This window comes from Tursiops truncatus, chromosome 16, assembly GCF_011762595.2.
Source record: "Tursiops truncatus isolate mTurTru1 chromosome 16, mTurTru1.mat.Y, whole genome shotgun sequence".
Classification (NCBI taxonomy): Eukaryota; Metazoa; Chordata; class Mammalia; order Artiodactyla; family Delphinidae; genus Tursiops; species Tursiops truncatus.
This window is the reverse complement of record NC_047049.1, coordinates 81196167-81216556: the sequence shown is the minus strand read 5'-3', so window position 1 is coordinate 81216556 and position 20390 is coordinate 81196167. Positions and strand designations below refer to the sequence as shown.

At 53.3% G+C, this 20390-nt stretch overlaps 2 protein-coding genes across 10 annotated transcripts in view; one reads left to right on the top strand and one right to left on the bottom strand.

The window, feature by feature from the left end:
* The window catches only part of COG2 (component of oligomeric golgi complex 2), a 43140-nt gene extending 29286 nt beyond the window's left edge, over positions 1-13854 (top strand). For 3 of the 9 annotated variants that reach the window (XM_033842565.2, XM_033842562.2, XM_033842566.2), the window contains 8 exons: positions 2201-2262; positions 3474-3625; positions 5251-5448; positions 6305-6377; positions 6678-6820; positions 8420-8559; positions 9797-9980; positions 11514-12193. In XM_033842565.2, the coding sequence (XP_033698456.1) occupies positions 2201-2262; positions 3474-3625; positions 5251-5448; positions 6305-6377; positions 6678-6820; positions 8420-8559; positions 9797-9980; positions 11514-11615 (1054 nt within the window). In that variant the 3' untranslated portion in view covers positions 11616-12193. Of the gene's footprint in view, positions 1-2200; positions 2263-3473; positions 3626-5250; positions 5449-6304; positions 6378-6677; positions 6821-8419; positions 8560-9796; positions 9981-11513; positions 12194-12288 lie in introns of those variants that run through there. The other 6 variants (XR_012326682.1, XR_004522648.2, XR_012326681.1 and 3 more) reach the window with 6 other exon arrangements.
* Positions 13855-16031: 2177 nt separating this feature from the next.
* On the bottom strand, positions 16032-20149 carry AGT (angiotensinogen). Its single transcript, XM_019941599.2, has 4 exons — positions 19321-20149; positions 18657-18924; positions 16886-17030; positions 16032-16223 (listed from the first exon to the last, which is right to left on the bottom strand). Exons 1-4 carry the CDS (start codon positions 20147-20149, stop codon positions 16032-16034), a joined length of 1434 nt encoding a protein of 477 aa, XP_019797158.2.
* Between the last annotated feature and the right edge of the window lie 241 nt (positions 20150-20390).

Genomic DNA, 20390 nt, shown 5'->3' with positions numbered 1-20390 from the left:
GTTAGGACTCCGTTTCTCATAGGAAGAGATTAAATGTACATGTGCGCAGAGCGGTCTCAAATGGTAGCGAATCAGTGGCTGCCTGGAAACTGGGCTGGTCGCCCTTTAAATGCCACAGGCAAAGCGTTAGGTCTTTTTTAATTGAAATCTCGCTAGAATGTTATATGCTCCCAGGACGGTCACACGTGTGTTCTGTGTCTGTGACGTTCAGCACGCGCTGAGCATGGTGTAGCTCCTTTATGACATGGAGTCCGTGTGGCACTAACGTACCTTCCTTTCCCTCCACCCTCCGCAAGTGTGTGCCTGCGCGAAGTAGAGACATGCGTTGGGAAGTGCGTCTCCAGACCCTCCCCAAACCCAAGTGTAAGAATTTGGGAGTGTTTGTATTTGGGGTTGCCTTTCTTACAAATCTCCTATCAAGAGTAGAATAGCATCCCATAGACACATGAAGACTACAGCACAACTTTTCAAATTCCACCAAAGTAACATCTCACTTTGTTTCTTTTCTAAGAAGTATAACGTATCACTTCAATCTTGGAAGCTACTGCTCAGCAAGGCTGTGCCAGGGGCTGGTGCTGGGCTCCTGGCCCTTGGGGCTAAGGGGACAGCTGGGTCACGTGACATAGACAGCTTTCCTTTCAAGGGTCCAACAGCTGGTCCCACGCAGTCAGCACGTCTGTGTGAAATGCACTGCTGTCGGGTCTGCTGCATTTTTCTTGCACTTTGTCGTTTGTGTGTTTATCAGAATTGTCACAGACGTACATGTAATTTTATCCCGTGTCTTTCCTTACACTGAACTATACCTGCTCTTCCCATGGCTGCAGAGCTTCGAGCTGACCTCTCTTCGTGCTGCGCTCAGCGTGGATGTGCTGCGCGTTTACAGGCCCTTCCCTTCCTTGGGGCCTGGTGTTCCCGTTGTAAATGGTGCTGTGTTAGCTGTCAGGCCTTTTCCGTGTTTTGCGGATTTGGAGGAAAGGTGGGCTGAGGGTCTGAGGCTGACACAGGTGCTGGTTTGCTCCCTCCACTGCGGGGCAGCCCCTCCCCGTCCTCACTGTGCTCGGGGCCACCGCCTCCTTCGCTGGGCCCCGGCGCTCTCTTCTGTTCCCCGCTTGCCTTCTATCACTTGCTCTCTCTCTGCCTCTCCCTGCTGCTTGGAGAGACTAGCCTTTCGCAGGCTTCGCGGGGCAGAGGGCGAGTCCTTTCCCTCCCTGTGGTGTAGGGACGCTGCAGGCACCGGCCAGCTCCAGTGGCCAGGGCGGTCCAGAGTCCTCCGCTGTCAGCCACTCGCACCTTTGTGGCGGACGGGGTGGCTGCTCCTTGTGTGAAGTGCTTTTACTCCTGAAAACCAGCCTCTGAACTGCTTTTAAAAAGCACGTGAGTGCTATCCAAAAACCAGAATTACGACTTCAGTAAATTGAAGCATGTGTCAGAATTTATTGCTAGCAAAGGAACTAGCAGGTGACAGAAGAGTGTATGGTAAAGAAAGTATGAAGATGGAAGAGCTATATAGTTGGGAAGAAAGATGCTACGTAAGCAGCTAGTTAAGGAAATACACACGCACACACACACAAAGTTTTCATTTCAGAGTCATAAAAATGTGTCCACACTAGTCATTAAAATAGAAGTCTGTGACAGGATGGTATGAGGGGACAAGTGGGCCAGCAGAGGAAAAAGAAAACCCATCAGGAAGCAGATCTTGAGCCTCGGGGCCGGCGGGCCAGTTACCATGGCAACGTGAGAGACCGGCAGCAGGGCAGCAGATGTTCGAGGAGCGCCAGGCAGAGAGCTGTTCTGGTGTAACTGCCTCTACCTTCAGTGATCTTTCTCAAGCTGCGATCAAAGACACAGAATACAGCTTTCTCATTTCTTAGTTTGGGGGACATTCACTTTCTTCTGATAGGTCTGATGTAAGGGGATTGGAAAAACCAGTCTTACGGCCTTGAAGTGATTACCTGATTATAGCTGGTGGGACTTGCCAGAAATGGCTTCCTAGTGGATTAATTGAGACACGTTTATTTCCTGCTCGGTAAAAAAAAGTCTGGAGAACAGGCATCAGGGCTGGTGCGGCATCTCTTGACAGTGCTGGCCTCACCAACAAGCCAGTGGAGGAAGGTCCTGTTTCGTGGGGAGAGGGGAGGATGGGTGGGACAGCCGCCTGCAGCAGAGAAAACAACAGTTTACACTCTTGTTTTTCTCTCAGATTTAGAGAAATAGCGGGATCCTTAGAAGCAGCACTTACAGATGTCCTGGAAGACGCACCAGGTAACTTCCTCAAAGTGACAAATGACAGGCTGTCACTGAGTTAAGTAGGCTCACCAAGTCATCTTGGGGACCTCAGTACCCTGGGGGCTCACCTTTTCCTGTCTTCCAGTAAGTTAGACCCAAAGGTGTACTTTAACTTCTTTTTTTAAAAAGGGTTTATAGGGCTTCCCTGGTGGTGCAGTGGTTGAGAGTCCGCCTGCCGATGCAGGGGACACGGGTTCGTGCCCCGTGAGCCATGGCCGCTGAGCCTGCGCTTCCGGAGCCTGTGCTCCGCAACGGGAGAGGCCACGGCAGTGAGAGGCCCGCGTACCGCAAAAAAAAAAAGGTTTATAGAGCTGCTTACTGTGCAGAGATGATAAAAACGCTGCTTTAAGAACACAGGAAGGAGACCTCATTTTCATTCCTCAGTGTAACGTGTCAAGGGGATGTAACTGCTGCTGTGCTTAGGGGAGCAGCCCTTTTTGTAGCCAAGTGGCCACGCTCCACTTCTCTCCGAAGCTGAGGTGAAGGACCAGGGTGGCCTTCCCTCTGGGCGGGGGGGGGGGGGGTGGGGGGCGATGGCTCACAGCGGGGGCTCCTTGCCCCGGGCCTCCAGAGCCCTTGGGCCAGTCCTGGGACAGTGCGCAGGTGACCGGGGTTAGGATACACTTTGCAGACACGTTTGCATCATTTGCATCCCTACAGCCTCGTTCACCTGTGTCACGTTGTAGCCATGCCCGGTAGCCACTCACCTAGTAGGTGGCTGTTCCTATAGCCGCAAGGGTCTTGGGGCAGCTCCACTCCGCTTTCTGCTCCCTTTCGTGCAGCCAAGTTCCATCTAAACTGCACTCTTTTAGCCTCAAAGTTAGTTTCCAGCTGTTTTTGCCCAAAATGGCCATATGTAATCGACATCCTGTGTTGAAATAGCGTATTCAGGAGGGAAGGAGAAGACAGGACAAATTCAGAACCGAAGGTGAAACCCTTGCCAGTGGCTGTCTCTCCAGCTTGTGCTTGTTGATCTGGTACGAAGTGTCTGCTGGCTGGCGATTCTGAACGCCGCTTATGTCTAATGCCTGTCAGATGCCTGGGAGGGGGAGCCATGTAAAAGTAGAAGGACCTCCCTAAAGCTTTGCTGACAAGAAGGCTGCTGCCTTCACCCTTGGGGTGTACGTGGAAGATTTTAGCCGTTGGCCCTTCAGCTGAGATTCCTTAACCGTATGTTTTTTGTCTAGCTGGAAGTTCGTATTGCCTCTTGGCTTCTCACAGGACGTGGAGCAGCCTGCAGAGGTGTTGGTCTGACCAGATGTTCTTGCCGTTGCTGGTGCATCGTCTGTGGAGACTCACTCTGCAGATTCTCGCACGGTACTCCGTGTTTGTCAAGGAGGTGAGGGCTGGCGGGTGGCTCATCCCTAATCGAGGCTGAAACAAATTAAAGATGGGTGAAGCCGAACGTGCTGAGAGTCTTAAAGGCCGTGTTGTCATGAGAGGTTGATGCGGGGACTGCAGGCCAGCTTCTCAGTTGCTACCCAGTTTCGCTTCTGGGTTTCCTTTTCACTCGTGCGTGTGGCCTCGAGGGGCGTCTGCTGTCACGTGGTCAGTGGTTTGTCGTTTGGAAAAGCCCTCACCGGCCACCTCACTTTTCCCTTCTGAAAACCAGGATCTTTGCCTCCAGACTAAAACAGAAATGAAAATTTCTAATGAAATGATTCTAATGAAAATGATTTTTAAAATGCGCACTTTAGTACCTAGTCTTTGGAAGTGTAAAAACTCCAAGTGGTTGAGATTAAAAGGTAGTAAAATTAATTACCTTCCCTCCATTTCAGAAGTAGTAGTTGGATGCATTCGGCGTCCGCACGCCTCTGACGGCTTATTAGATACTGTGCGTAAAGCCACGGGAGTGCTCGTGTGGCCCCCTGCCGAGCCCCCAGCCCCGCCAGGCCCTGCGCCCGTGTCTCAGAGATGCCTGTTGCACGGACAGCTCAGTGACAGACGCACCCCCTGGCCACGGCAAGGTGATGAGTGTAAAAGAGATGTGAGCAGAAGCTTAGGGAAGACGACACGAGGAAGGCCTCATCCGTGGAGAGGAAAGCACTCTGTCATCTGGAGCAGAGGGTCTCAGCGGAAAGAGCGCAGGCTTGTGACAGCGTCAGACCTTGGCTCTGCCACTCCTTATCTAATTTCGTGGTCTTAGGGAAATTGAGTCTCAGATTCTTCATCTGTAAAGGAGGAAAACAGCTTCTGTCTGTGCTTGTCGTGAGGAGTAGAGAGAGGTTTGACCAGCAAACTGATAACCCAGGGGCCTGGCAGACAGGGGCGCTCCACGGCACTTCCTTTCCTCCTCCGCCTTTGCCTCTCTCTGCTCAGAGGGGTCTCAGGAGACCACCGTGCTCCATGAAACTGTTCACGAAGACCGTGCCGTTCCTGGGCACGGTCGGGTTGGTACACTTCTGTTAGGCCTGGGCCTGCTACGCCACGCCCAAGCAAGATGCTAGCCAGCAGTTCTTCTCACATCCAGAATATTCCGTTCTTTTCTCGATCCCAGTGCATGTCTCATAGGTTTTTTCCCCTTGTAGTAAAAATCCATTATGCAAAGAACACTTCTGTCGTTTGTGTTATTTGAAGCATAATTAAGGTTTAGATTTTGATTTTTTTACCCTTATGATGATGATAAATTTATTAAGCAGATACCGTACATTATTTACCTTAAGCAGTTAATTAATTTTTTAAAACCTATGATGTTCCACATCTTAATTTTCCTTTAGTTTAGGGGCCTGTGGTTTCATTTCTGCCTGTTACCTAAGGAGGGGAAATGCACAGGGGGTTGCAGTTCGTCCTGTTTCTCTGTTTTCCACGCCTGCCTGGGGAGAGGGCTGTGGTGTTTGTCATGAGTAAACTTTCACTGGATCCTTTGTAGACAGCTGACATTTTATGGTGAGTCACTGACCTGTATAAGTGCGCATGTATCTTGCTGGTGGAAACACATTTAATCGTTGAAACCCTTTTGTTCAGCTTTTACTCAGGCCCATCTCTAATGAAAGTGCCAAGGATATTAAAAAGCCTTCGGGAACTGGCAGCAAAGATCCTTCCGTCGCCCAAGGAAACTGCGAAGACCGAGGAAGCGGCCCTTCCGAGACGAAGCCCGTCGTCCCCGTCTCCAGCACTCAGCTTGTTTACGTGGTCGCAGACCTGGACAGGCTTCAGGAGCAGGTGAGCCTGTGTCCCGGAGGAGTTCTAAGTACCGGCTTCAATGTTCGCAGCGGCTGGCCTCACGGGGCTCAGAACTGTGGGCCCAGGGCACCCTGAGAGCACGTCCGTTCACCTCGCTTCTGGGTGTTGCTCTCGTTTCCCTGCCCGGCGTGCTCGCTCCCCCGTGCTTGCCAGTCCCGCCTAGGATGTGCTAGCCCGGAGCCTCGGCTTCCCTTCAGCAGTGACGCCACAGTCTAGCAGCACGCCAGGCACCGCCGTTTCTTGCGTTAGCTCCGCTTACTCTGTGCAGGCATGACCTTTAGTGGTTGGATTTTAATCGTTTCTAATTCACTTACCCAGTATTTCAGGGTAATATGTAATCTTCAGTTATACTTTGAAAGTGCTGACCTATTAACACGTCTTCCTGTTTTCTCCAAATAGATTCCATGTTCTTGCTTTTACCATTAACAGAACTTTGTGGGATGAATGTGTTTAAGCGCTGTGATATGCAATTCTGCTTTTCTCAAGTTTGAATATTTTGTGGTGCTTGGACAGATATTGTATGTTTGGAGCAAAAACGTGGTCTTTACCATGTGTTTTTTTGGTACTGGGGAGAGCTGCAGAATAGAAAAGGATTTCGCATGTTTTCTGGGTCTGTTAATAGCCGTGAAAATGCTATTTTCCATGCTGTTGGATTCTTTCATAGTGAAAGCATTAATTAGGAATTTTGTTTTCTTCTGATGAAAACCACTGGAAGTTCTGAGTTTAGTTTTATCGTTCATTAATAATATTCTAGAGTTCGTAGATGCATAAAGAATTGACTCTTCCTTTGATTTATAAAAAGTAACTGAATATATAAAGTGCGTATTTATTTCAGCTTCCAGAGCTCTTGGAAACAATCAGGCCAAAACTTGAAGTGATTGGCTTTAAGAATTTTTCTTCTATCTCAGGTAAAAATGAATCTTTAGATTCAGCAAATCTTTGAATAAGAAATAATTTACAATAGAATTTTAGAGACCGTAGGATAAATTTTAACTAACCATTTTCTTCTCTAGTTGTAAGTCCTTGGTGGTTTCTGTATTCTGTTCTGTGTTTATAACTTCCTTGAATGAGATATTTTGTTTAATTCTAATGATTTGATTTGATTTGGTTTGGTGTAGTATGCTCTCTAAATCTGTTGACGGTGTTTAAAATAGAATTCACCCCTGGGCCTGGATAGTGTGATTAAACACATGCTTCTGTCTGTGCAGCAGCCCTGGAGGACTCCCGGCTATCTCTGTCTGCCTGTGTGCCTGCCTTGAGTGACAGAGTCACCCAGGACTTGAGTGAGTCTTGCTTCAGTCACCTGAAAAGTGCCCTGGAGGTTCCCAGGCTGTACCGAAGAACCAACAAGGTCAGTGCCCTCACTGAAAAGGGTTTCGAGGTTGGGAAGTATATATCAGGAAGGCCAGAGAGGGAGGAATTGGTTAGGCGAGGGACAGAAATAGGTGCTCGGGGGGAGAATCCGTCTCCTGGAGAGAAACCCTATCCGTGAGAAGGGGGCTCCTCAGTAGATGTGGCACAGACACAGCTGAGGCAGCTGGACTTGCACAGCACGGACTTCTGGCCTTAAGGAAAAACCGTATCTTCAGAGAAAGCATTTTAATAAAATACTTTGAAGTCCGACCCTTCTTTTGGTCTTCATATCTTATACTTGAAAAGATTTGAATTTACCTTATTTCTTTTATATTGTCATTGGAAGTACCTGCTTTCTCCTGTCTTTTACTAGGTAAGGTATAAAAAAAAGCTGCATTAAAAAATATTAAAGGCATTTATAAGGTGAAAAATTAAGCTCACACTGGTGTTCAGAGTCGAGTTCTGTGTCCTCACTTTGTAGAATGGGGATTTGGGGGGATTTGTTTTTACCAGCGTTTTAATTTTCCCTCTTGAACTCCCATTTTCATGCGTTTATTTATGCTCATTTTATTCTTGTCAGTTCTCACTTATTTTCCCTCTAGATTTTCTTTTCTCCCAGTTTGATAGTTGGATTTTAGGCCATTTACAACTGAAATTATTCTCAGGAACTGTGAGAATCTCCTGCAGCATTGTGCTCCTTTGGAACATCCCGGAGTTCCTACAGACACGCCTGGGCGGGGGCCGCGTCTTTGTTGTGCGCTGAGCCTGCGGCCTGGTCTGCTGCTGTCTGGTCTGCTGCTGTCGGGGTTACTCGTCCCGCCCTGCCCATGTTCTGGGTGCAGCGAGCGGCTGGGCTGAGTGCTGAGCTGAGACCCAGCTCACCTCCGCTGGGGCTCTTCTCCTTTTCCTTTTAAAATCTGGGACACTCCAGCAGAATTCCCATTTCTAGCAAGAGTACCTTATCTCCCGATTTTCTGGTCTGAAGTGGGAGAGACCTGTTTTATTTTGCCAAATTCATTACTTTTCCTTTAGGAATCTGGCAACTTTTCCTTTTCTCTTCAACGGGGTGTTACATTTACCGAGCGCTTGCATCGTAGGTCAGACACCGTGCTAAAGACTTTATACCCTCATTAGTCGTACAGAGTGAGCGTCCGTGTCCTTACTCACGGATGAAGAAACCAAAACTAAGAAAAGTCAGACACCCTAGATCCTAAGCTCTCACGTGGTGGTCTGTTGGCCAGCAGCGGACGGTCGCTGGTGGGAGCTTGTTAGAAATGTGCCATCTCAAAACTTGGCCCCGTTCCCCTCCCTGCAACACACACCGAATCAGACCCGGAATTAACGGGGTGGCCAGGTGATCTGTGTGGACAGCAGGTTAGGGAGCCTGAGTCCAGTCGCTCCGGGCATCGTCCTCCCCGGCTGTCTCTCCACGGCTCCCTCTTGGTCTCCAGGGGTCTTTCTGTGGACAACGCTTGTATGTGTCTCAAAACTGGTACCTGCGTAATGCCCTTTTGAACGTGAGGTTTGGGTAACTTACTCTCTTTCTTCTTTTTTTTTTTTTTCTGTTCATCTTTAACCCCTACCAACGTTATTCCAGGAGGTGCCAACGACAGCCTCCTCTTATGTGGACAGTGCTCTGAAGCCGTTGCACCAGCTTCAGAGCGGGCACAAGGATAAGCTCAAACAAGCCATAATTCAGCAGTGGTTAGAAGGCGCTCTCTCTGAGAGCACGCATAAGTAAGTAACTTAAAAGCGGACTATTCTGGACTTGCTTAGAAAAGCCCTAAGTCAGACATCACTTGCACCATCACAGGCTGCTTGTAGATAAGGTAGTAAGAACATCCAGTGGCCTCATCGCTGGACAAGGCAGGGTGCGGGCACTCAGTCCCTCCCCGACTGTGCTCGCTCCACCCTACCCAAGGCTCTGCCTGGCCTCTCCCAGCTCACACACCTTTCGAGGCCCAGGTACATTGCACAGTCCCCCTGGCACACTGCCTTGGACTGTCCTTAACGTCACTTCATGCAGGAATGTTCTGCGAGTCCAGGCACGCTTTCTCCTTTCAGGTCCTTTCTCTTCAGCTCTGTCAGTCCATGATGGCTCCAGTCAGGCCACGTAATCAGCAGACTTGCGCTGGGGAGACCCGTGTAATCAAGGAAGCGGAAACACTCATTGTGCAGTGTAATTACAACTGCTGAAGGATGGGTGTCAAAATCCTAAAACTAATGAGAACAGGGGAGGTGTTCAGTATCACTGTGGTCGAGCATCTCTTCATTTCCGATTCCCCCTACTTTTCCCCAAATCCAGCACTGAGTTATGTCAGAAAGTATATTATTTGATTTTATTGTTGGATTTTTTTTAATTATTAATTTTGCAGTACTATTTTGTTTCTTTCGACCAGTTATGAGTTAAGCAGCATTTGTGAGTTAACTTAGAACGTAACAATGAGTTATAATACTATTTCTGTGGGGAAATATATTCCAAATGCCAAATAACCAGCTTGTAAACAAAATTTTGAAATATAACTCATTTATAATTTGGAAATTATATTGAAAATATTTAAAGGCAATTAGTTTTATTTAAAAGTTCTGAAATACTTTTTGGAAGATGAGCTGTTCCTAGAACTGATGGTAAATGAGTTTGTTCCTTGCATTTGGGGAACGAGCTGCAGCTGTTCACCCTTTATATGAGAAAGACAGTTTGGCCTGTGATTCTCGCTTAGTGTTCAGGACTGAAATTTTAGACGGAATTCATGTACATAGTTGTTATGTTCCGAGAGGATGCAGTGCTAGACGACAGTCAAGACCCTGTTTTTCTTTCAGTCTTGAGAAACAGTATTTACCATGGCTGGTTGTTTTCTTTTTTTTTTTACTGGAATTGAATTTTTATCTTAAAAATCCCTGTTTTGGTCCACAAAGCTCGCAGGCGTGTTTGGCGTTGTGTCTCTTTCACCAGTCTGTGTGTCTCGTGCTCAAGGTACTATGAGACCGTGTCGGACGTCCTGAACTCCGTGAGGAAGATGGAGGAGAGCCTGAAGAGGCTGAAACAAGCCAGGAGGACCGCTCCCGCCACCCCCGCCGGGCCCAGTGGCGGCGGCATGAGTGACGACGACAAGATCAGGCTGCAGTTGGCCTTGGACGTCGCATATTTAGGAGAGCAGGTGACCCGAGCGCCGCCGTCCTTCCAGGGGGCCTGACTCCACATTCCGAGGGCCTGGCAGCCAGCTGGTGGTGCACCTGAGCCCAGAGATGCTGGGAGGAGCCGGGAGTCCATTCCCGGTGCTGGAAAAGAGGGCCAGGGCCCCAGACGCTTGAAGGAAGAGGATGGGCCCCTAGGGAACATGAGAAAGAAAAGACAGGCTTTTTGAGGTCCAGGGAATTGACATCCTCTTGGCTCGCTGGCATTCATGTTCCCGAAGCCACTGGGGCTGTGCCCATGGGCAGAGATGGTGTCCTTTTGGTCCACTGCCTGGAACGTGCCGTGCCAGATGAGGGTCTTTTGAGATATTTGTTAGTTTGACTTCAGGAGAAGAGTCAGGCCGTTGACTTCTCAGTGCGGTGCTTGAAAAATGTTTCAGCACAGCTTCCTTGCTTCCCTGCCTGCGTTTTGTAGGTTTTCTATAAAACACAGATTTTTGTGTCACGGCGTGTGGACATTCACGTAGGTACCGTCACGTAGGGGCAGGTGTGGATTCCGCGCACGGCCTTCTGTCCTCACAGACTGTCAGAGCTTTGGGGTGTTCAGAAACTGGCTTTGTCAACTGCTTAGGTTTTCTATAGCAGTAGATCCTCAAGGAAGACCTTTTTGCTAGAGAAAAAGTGGAATCATAACATTCCCATCAGAAGATGCCTTGTTTTCTAGTCACTCTTTCATACAGTTCAGGGTCATCACTAAAAATCTAAATTTTTCCCCTTTCGGGTGAATTTAGAGATGCATTCTGGCAGAAGTCCATTGCCTTGTTTCTTTATTTCTCAAGAGAAACTTAGAAGTCTTTTGACAGGCAGGAAGGTTGGCTATGGACACATGAAGAGCAAACAAGCAAAAGAGTTGTGGGCCGGGGAAGGAAGGAAAAGGCAGTCCTCGACCCCAGCCCCCAGACGAGCCACAGCACACCGGCAGAGACTCGATACTCCGTCTGGGTTTTTCCAGGTCCGCTTGTGCACGCGTGCGCGTGTAGTTCCTGACAGCTGTTGGGTTAAGGTGGGAGGGACGCTGCATGCTGCGTCTCTGGCACTGAAATAATCCACAGCAGCTGCTGTGCAAAGCTGTCTGACTGCATCAGCTTCTGAGAAAGGCTCGTGGATGACACACTAAGAAATGAAAGTCTCAGGCCGGTTGTTTTTTGAAAATGCTTCAGTTAAAAAATCACTTTATTATTTCTCTTAGTGTGAATTTTCTCTTCCAGTCCGCAAAAGAGGCTCTTATCCTGGTGAGAGTCTGATTTAATGAACTGAGATAACTTAACACTGGCTTCTTAGAATGACCCCCCGAAATAAATTCTACAATAGGGAAATTTTTTTTTACTGCATTTATTTGAAAGGAAGAAATATCCTACCAGTCACTAGGGAGCTGCCCTTTCCTGGTTCCATGGAGGGTGAGGTGAGGGTGCGTGTTTTGTTTCCTTCTTTGTAAGGGTCTTCTCCACGTTTAGCTCACATCGCAGTAACTTGATTCATCCCCGTGGCCTTTGCAGATCGAAAAGATAGGCCTGCGGACAAAGGACATAAGAAGCTTTCCAGCTCTTACAGAGCTTGTTGCCGCTGCGAAGGACCAGGCAACGGCGGGGCAGCCTTAAGCATCTTGGAGGAGCCCAGGGGAGAGGAAGTCGGGCCTGGCGCCTGCACGGCAGAGAGCGGCTCTGTCCTCTCAGGGCCTGCAGCCAAGAAGCGCTTGCACAGGGTCCCAGCAACGCGCCAGGACGGCCTCCCACCGCAGCGTATTTGGGTTTTCTTTCACCCAAACAGAATACAAAAGCCTTTTTCCGTTGTATGGAAGATAGTTTTTAACTAAGACATTTGAAACTTTCTACTATAGTTTACAGAGCAAATTATTTTATTTTTATCGTAAATCTTAGCGTGGCAGAGCTGATTTCTAAAATATGATTGAAGGAAATATATATATGAATATAAAAAGTCGTCTCCCTGATCCTGCAGTTAGAAGTGGCCGGCTGCAGAGGGGTGACCATACTGTGTGCAAACGCCCTTCTCCACGATGCAAGTAACTGCCCACTTGCTGACTTTCTGGAAGACGCAGTCCTGGTGGCTCCCACTCCCCCGTTAGGCGTTCAGGAAGAGTGCAGGTCACCCAAGCCTCTGTCAGGAGCAAGAACCAGCGGGGGGATCGGTCTCCTAAATAAAAGAAGAGTCTGCCAAAGCCTGTGTACCTCTAATGTGTGAATTCCGCACAAGTCAGATGCTCCTCCGCAGTCATGCCTCTGACGACACGTCCCCTTTTCTTGGCACCTGCAGGGTCCTGTCCACCCAGAGCCTCCCTTCAGGCGCGTGGCAGTTCTGGTCCAGGGGAGGGTGACCTGACGCACCTTCCTGGCAACCGACGCCTGCGTGTCGGGGAGGGAGAAGAGTTGGGAGTGCTGGAAAGAGGTACTGAAAGCGCGTGGCTGGTTCGTCGGTTCGCAGGTTCACACGCGCGTGCGAGCGCTCGTGCCGGGCCGTGGCACGGGCCCCTTCAGCCCGACGACGATGCGAGAGCGGGTACGCCTCCTGCTCTGCCTTTGCGTTTCCTCGTGGCTCAGTCTGGTCAAAGGTTAGCTCTGTGGGGGAGAAGGGTGACCGGGAGTTAAGGGAGCAGACCTGGGAGGCATCAGCGGGGATTGGGCGGCGGAGCCAGAGCAGGGGCGGGGGAGGGGAGGGGAGCCCCCGGGAGGGCAGCGGGCGCAGCTGGGCAGCGCTCTGGCCTCCTCCGCTCCCCGCAGGGAGGGCCCCGCCCTTGGACGGATGGGCGTCCTAACTCTGCGTAACATTAGGAAGCTGGCCAGAGGCGCAGGAGGGCGAGTGAGACCGTGGCAGGGACTGGCGCTAAGGGGCTGAGCCCGCTTGGCCGGGGGCGCCGGCGCCCCATTGTGCGGTGCTGGGCCCGTGGGCAGCAGGGGCCGGGGCGGGGAGAGCCGGCCCCTCGGCGCCGCCCCGGAGCTGCACGCACACCCGGGAGTTGGGGCGCGGCCTCGTGCCAGGAGGCGAGCCTGCAGCTCGGCGTAACGGGGTGCGCTGCACGCGCTGCATCACTGCCTCCGCATCGCGCGGGCCCCCTCGGGGCCTTGGCAGCCACGTGGCCCGGTCTCAGTCAGCGATAGACCCTGGCGCTGTCCCCATCTCCCCGGCTGCTTTGCCTTTATCGGTTGTTTCAGGACGTGGTGGACAGGGATACAGTTTATTAGCCCCTCCAACTCCAGCACTGTTGTTCCCAGTGTGCAGGTGAGGAAACAGAAGTTAAGGAGTTGAGTCGGTAACAGGTTTGGGATCTGATGACATCCCTTGGGGGCCGTGAGGTGCGTTCCCTGGCCGTCCTTGGGCCGGGGCTCGTGCCCAGCTGGAATGTCAGATTGAAGGGACCTGTAGTTGTCAGATGATGACCTTGTCACTGGATAAGCACTTTGCAACCCCAGGAAGACGCTCGGTTGGCTGCAGAAATGTGTAAGAGAAACCAACCCCCTACCGTTAACCCATTAATCCTTTGTGTCAAGTGGTACACAAGACGTCGGTCCTGAGTATTGCAGCATCCTGAGCCTTCTGCGCACCTGAGAAAGAGCTCCGGAGCGGAGAGCGGCGAGTCCGCTAGTGTCCTGCCGGTTGCTTCTGGAAGTAAGGCCAGGGCACAAGCATCCTCGTCCTCTGGCCGCCGTGGTGCGGCTGCCCCAGGTCTATCCAGGCGACTTCAGCCAACGCTGGGCACCCAGCGGCCCTCACAGATATTTGGCAGATGCAGGAAGGCATGTGCTGGGAGGATTGTTTTGAAAGGCAGCTCTGAATCCAGTAGTCAGCACCTGTTTTGAAAATAAAAACCGTTTTTCGTCTGAAGTTGTTTTAGGAATTACGGAAGACACCATGATGGTTGTGGTTCTGATTTGCAGATGCTTCTGTCCCCTCGAGACCCTAACTCCAAGTGGTGGGTCCTGACGGGTGGTGGCCACGTTCCCGTCTAGAAGCATGTGCTTGGAGGGGAGGTTTTGAGCATCGCTTAAAGCAGTGCTAAATTCTAGGTGATCCCCGGGCCTCCTGCAAAGATACAGATTCCGACTCAGGAGGTCTGGGCGGGGCCTGCGGGCCTGCCTTTCTCCTAGGCTCCCAGGGCCATGCTCCCCCGGACGCTAGCGGAGGACCCTGCCCTTCCTGTGCAGCTCCGCGGGGCTGTCCTCACTCCTTGCCCCGTGGCCCCGTGTCACATCTCCCTTCTCCTCCTCCAGTCTCTCTGTTCCTCCCTCTTACAAGGAGGCCTGTGACTGCACCCAGGGCCCACGCAGATAATCCAGGATCACCTTCTCGCCTGAAGACCTTTAATCATATCTGCAAAGCCCCCTTTGCCATCTAAGGTCACATTCAGAGGTTCTAGGGATTGGGACCTGGGCGTCTTTGGGTGCCATTGTTTAGCCTGCCACAGCTGCCCACAGATAGGCACCCCCTTCCTGCCGTACTTTTGCGGAGCAGGACTTCCAGACAGGGAGGTCGTGGCCTTTGTGTGGACTGAGGGCCATTGACGTATTGGTGGTGGTTATTCAGTTATTCATTCAGGTGTTTCCCATTTTACAAATAAAGGCAGGGAGGCCCAGAGAGGCAAAGTAACTGGATCTGGGGCACACAGCAGTTCGTAAGTGTTGGAGCTGGGCTTCCTGCCCAGCCACCCATCTCTGGGATGCCTCTTATGTGCCCGGCGCAGCAGACTAGACGGCTGGGAAGGACAGCGGTCTCCCCTGACATTGAAACTAGGGAGAGGTGTTTAGACTACAGAGGGGGGCTTGGGCGTGTGGGGAGAGAAGCTGAGCTGCTGTCCCCTGCCGGCCTCGGTGGTCGGAGGAGCAGACACCCACCCCGTTGCCACAGTTCCGTCCGGAAGAGCCGGGCCCTTGGAGCAGATGCAGGGGCCCAGTCTGGGGTGGGCGGGGCAGCTCCTACAAACAGAGCAAAGACGCCGTCCACTCCCAGCCCTCGAGCCTCCGGCTCCCTCCCCTGCTCCTTGGCCCTTATGGGTAGGGGCCACACTTCAAGACAGCTTAGTCCTTTCAGTGTTCATGGAAGGCAGGGACTGAAGGTGCTCTGCGTGCATTTCACAGTTCGGGGCGAGCAGCATGGGCCAGCCTGCGAGGGCCCACCTCCCTCTCGGGCTCTGCCTGAGACTTAGAAAGTGGGGGACAGGCAGGCACTCAGCAGACGGAGAGGGATGTGCCCACGTTCACGGGTGAAGGTTTCTCTCTCCACCTTCCGAGCCCAGCCTCTGTAAGCAGCAATCCGGGACGTGTCCGGGAGGAAGGGCCTGGCTGTCTGCCACCCGGTGCTTCCCAGCGGGCTCCGCGCAGCTGGTCTGCGCACCTGGAACTTGTCCAGATGAGGCGAGGACAGCCTGTGCCTTCCACGAAAGCCCCGTCCAGACATGGCTCCAAGGCCGAAAAGGCCCTTTTGTCGGTACAGCCTGTCAGCTGCCTTGCACACATTAGTCCCGCTGCTGCTGCTGAGTGAAAGAGGTTTTCATTTTTGCTTACTGTTGCAAGACATTTATTAACACCGCAGTGATAGCCAGCCATGGGATTACAGTCTAACGTACATTCAGACGCTTGTGTTGTTTTTCGTAATGTGTTTTTCAAAAACCACAAGTATCAGGGGAAAGAAAAGCTGAGAAAGCCAGAGAAAGGAACGCATCATGGACCACTTGCAGGTCATTGTCACACTCAATAAGCCAAAGGTGAGCCTGGGGCAATGAGAAAGGGATGTTTTAATTTTAAAGCCCGATTTCTGTCCTCGATGAAAAAGGAAACCATTTTGGGTTTCGAAAACAAGCTGGTGTGTTCAAGCTCTTTCAGGAGCAGTGGCCTGTACCGAACACGGGCTCATGGCCCTGCATCCCCCCAGCCGCCTGAGAAGGATGCTCATTGTACACAGCGCGCGTTTCCCAGGAGGAGCGGCCGCTCTGGGCCCCAGGTGGACTCCGTGGAAGAGAACGGGGACGGGTGGTGACACCGGCGGTGACACACGGGCAGCGGGCCTCACGCAGCGCTCAGCGGGTTGGACACGCGGCCCAGGAAGTGCAGAGCAGCCGAGTCTCGCTCCAAAACGGCCAACAGGAATGGGCTGTTCAGGGTCACCTCCAAGACCTCGGGCCCAGCTGGCAGTGGTGCAGACTCCGTGGGCTGCTCTCCCTCGTCTGCTTTTAGCTCAAAGAGAACGCTGTTCAGCACCTGCAAAGCAGCGAGCCTGGGGGTTGCTCCTGAAGGCCCGGGCCCGGGGGAGGACCGCTCTCCAGCCTGCCCGCCCTCCCTCGGCCTGACTCACACGGTGTGACGGCTCCTCCCCAAAGTGTCCCCCAAACCCGCCCGTCTCCACCTTCCCCTGCTGTCCCGGGCAGGTGCTTCTCTCTGCGAACTCAGCGCAGAGGGCTCCGGGCCCAGGACTGTGAGCCACCCGGCCTCCCCTCCCTCCCAGCGTGCAGGCATTTCTCGGTTGCGGGCGTCCATCGCCCCCTGTGCCCCAGGACCGTCCATCTGCTGCTAAGTGCGTCCCTGAAGCCAGGAGCCGTGTGGCAGGGCCAGCAGCCGGCCTAGAGGCACTAGTCCCCGGGTCCCTGTCCCGACCCTGCTGTAGGATCTGGGGAGGACCCGAGGCTGGGCAGGTGGGACAGAGCCCAGAGCACGTGGTGGGAAGAGGTTTGCTGCTCTCCAGCTGTCCCTGGCAAGCCCCAGAGAGCTCCGGTCACTTCTCTGCCACCCTGGGCCCCCAGCCGCCCGGCCACGCCCTCCTCTCTCTCCTCCTGCCCCCGGGCCGCCTCTGTGTCCCTCCCACCCATGCCTCCTGACTCTGGGAACACAGCCCACATCAGCCAGAGACGCCGGCGGCACCGTACCTTTCCAACTCTGAGGTTGGCATCGCTGATTTTGCCCAGGTTTGCCTCAGCGCCCAGCAGGGCGGGCAGCTTGGTCTGGGCAAGCAGGTCCTGCAGGTCGTAGGACCCTTTCAGTGTCAGCTGGGGCATGGTCAGGCGGATGGCCCTGGGGAGATGACACACGGTTACCAAGTTCCAGCTGTGAGGCCCCAGGCCACACCGGACTCACGGAAGACCCGGGAAGCCGGGTGGCATGTGTCCCCGAATGAGGGGGCGTTTGCTAGCCTCACCCAGCTAGGGTGTCTCGGGAAAATTTTCAGCAACAAATACAATTTAAAAAACCTTCATTTTCTTTGAAATTCTGTGGGAGGGATGTACAGTATTTAACAACGGTGCTCTCTGGGGGTTGATGTGAATAGTTGTCTATTCTTTTTTCTACTCCTTTTTTAGGTTGGCTGCATTGAAAGCATACTCGTTGGTTAATTTTAAAACGCTGTCCTCTAAAATAACGTGTCGTGTCTTACTACCTTTCAGTGGTGAGCTCCCCGTGGGAGGGGGAGAAGGTACGATGTCAGCCTCTGTGCTGGGCATGTCACTTAGTTCAAGTCAGTTCACCTCCATGTACTACCTCTGCCTTCCTTGGGCAACCCTGAGAGCCCATAGATGTTTCCAGCGATGCACCGGACCCTTACAGGGTTGACAGTACACCCATGTCCAGAGCAGCGCTATTCACAACAGCCAAAAGGTGGAAGTGACCCAGGTGTCCGTCAGCGGATGGCTGGATAAACAGACTGTGGCAGATGCCACACTGGAATACTACCCAGCCCCAAAGAGGAAGGACATTCTGACACGTGATGCAACATGCATGAGGCTTGAGGATGTTATGCTCCGTGAAATAAGCCCAACACAAAAGGACAAATACGATGTGATACCACTTATAGGAGGTACGCAGAGGAGTCGAGTTCATAGAGACCAAGTAGAAGGGTGGTCGCCAGGGGCTGCAGCGAGGGGAAATGAGGAGTTGTTAGTGATTAATGGGGACAGAGCTTCCGTTTGGGAAGATGAAAAGTTTCTGGAGACAGATGGTCGGTAGCACAAAAACGTGAAGGTATTGATGCCACAGAGATACACACTATAAAATGGCTCGGGTGGTAAAGTCTATGTGATGTGTTTACCACAGTTTTTAAAAAATGACTTAAAAAGAGTTGACCTCAGGAGGTCCTCTGTGCCCCTTGGTGCCTGTCTCGGAATCTGGACCTGCTGCTCTGGGCCTGATACGTAAGCAAGTCTGATGCCCCAGTCGCAGTAGGAAAGAGGAACAGATGACCCAGGCAGCAAACTAGGGGAGTCCTGGAGTCAAGAGCAGCACCCCGAGAAAGCCCGCCTACTCCCAGGGCTCTTGAAGGGGTCCCAGGGCTCCTGGAAAGTCAGCCCCCAGGAAGCTGTTGGAATACAGCGGATCACACACGGCAAAGGTCCCCTCAGAGGGAGTACTGACCGTGGGCCACCCAAGCCTGCAGGTAAACGGAAGCATGGGGAAAAGCGGGCCTCCTCCCCTACCTCTCCTGCACCCAGAGAGGGACCCAGAGAGCTGGGTCCACGGATGGAGGGTGCACTGGTGGGTGGAGGGCGCTCAGGCACCATCGCCACCCTACCCGCTGGGCGCCCAGGGCTCGGCCCACACCGCGCCAGTGGCCACCCATGCCCCCCACCGCCCGGGCAGAGCCGTCATGCAGCTCCCCACTCCAGGGGCGCAGCCCAGGAGGGGCCAAGCAGTTTCCCGGAGCCGTACCGGGGAGAGAGATTCTTCATCAGGCTCAGGAAGTTGTACTGGAAGGTGAGGGCCTCCACCTGCCGCAAGTCGGGAGCGTGGTGCGGCCGGATGAGCAGCAGGCAGGCATTGGCGCTGAGGGGCACGCGGGTCACGGAGAGGTGGTTCTGGGTGTCGCTCCAGTAGTGGAAGGTGCCGATGCCCGAGAGCATAGGGACCGACACGGAGGTGGTGTTGTCCACCCGGAACTCCTGGAGCCCCGGCAGCAGGGAGAACCCCTTCATCTTTCCTGGGGACGCGGCAGGAGACAGGAAGGGAAGAGTCAGGAGAGGGAAGGCGTGGGGCAGGGCTGGGCCGCAGACCCCCTTCCCCTCCCCTCCCCTCCCCCTCCCCTTCCCCACCAAAGCCTCGCCCCTGCCCCAGCCCCAGGCTGCTCTGCACTTTCCTGGCCCCCGAAGTTCAGCCCCAGGACCCCTGACCATCAATTCTTCCTCCTGCAAAATCCACCAACTGCGTCCTCCGTGAGGGTGGCCCCAGGTCCTTCTCCACATCTGCTACCCTGCCCCTCTCCAGGCCCAGCCCTGCTCAGCTGAACTGAGACGTCGGACACGAAGTCCGTACAGACAAAGACCTGCCACCCTCCTGCACCGGCCGGGGGCAGAGCCCCCCCGAGGGCTGGCCTTACCTTGGAAGTGGACGTAAGTGTTGAAGAGCAGGGTGCTGTCTGGGTTGACCCCTGTCAGGGGCCTGCCCATCTCCCACCCCGTCACAGCCTGCATGAACCTGTTGATCTTCTCAGCAGCGAGATCTGGGTCCGTGGACAAGTCTAGCGAGCGGGAGAGGGTGACAGGGGAGATGGAAGACAGGCCCTGCACGAATGGCTGCTTCAGGCGCAGGCCAGGGGCCGTGAACAGCCCGACCACCGTGGACAGGAGCAGCCTGGCCCGGCTGCCGGCCCCGCCCTGGGCCACCAGGAGGCCCTGGATGGTCTGCAGGGCGGACAGGACCTTGTGACCATCCAGCCGGGAGGTGCAGCCCTGATCCTCCCCCGGGACGCCCAGGAACGCCTGTAGTCTGCTGGCCGTGGGGTCCAAGGCCCCCAGGTAGAAAGAGGTCAGGGTGCCAAAGAGAGCCACCGGGGAGAGCACAGCCCCGCTGGCCGCGCTCCGTGTCTCGCTCAGCATCTTGTACATGTGGAAGCCCATGAAGTTGAGCAACACCCCCACCTTCACGGCCCGCAGCCGCTCTTCGGCCTCCAGCTGCTGGGTGGCTCGAACCAGCTGCTCCCGCAGGGCCTGCTCGTCCACGGCGGACGACTTGGCCTGAATCGGGACAGGTGTGAAGGTTGGGTCTGGGGGCGACTCCGCCCTGGGTTTCTCCAGCTGGTCACAGCTGCTCTTGCTGTAAACAAGGAGGTGGAAGGGGTGTATATACACCCGGTCTGCAGGGGCCAGGCGAGCCCAGGCCAAGAGGCAAAGGACGGAGGCCCCCAGGCTCAGGCCAGCAGGAACCATCTCTGACGGGGTGCTCACTCTTGCGGACCCTGAAATATTTTGTGAAGGGTGAAAGAGGATCATTGAATGCCCTCTAGCCATATTCCCTACAACCAGTCAGCACAGGAGAAATCCCTCCATGTCTTAACAAATGTCAGAGAGGAAGTGGTTCAAAGCTCTGCGGAAAATATCTATGTACATGATCCAGGTGCAAACCGCACTGTCATGGGCTGAGTCGTGCTTTCGTGGGGTTTTATTTTGG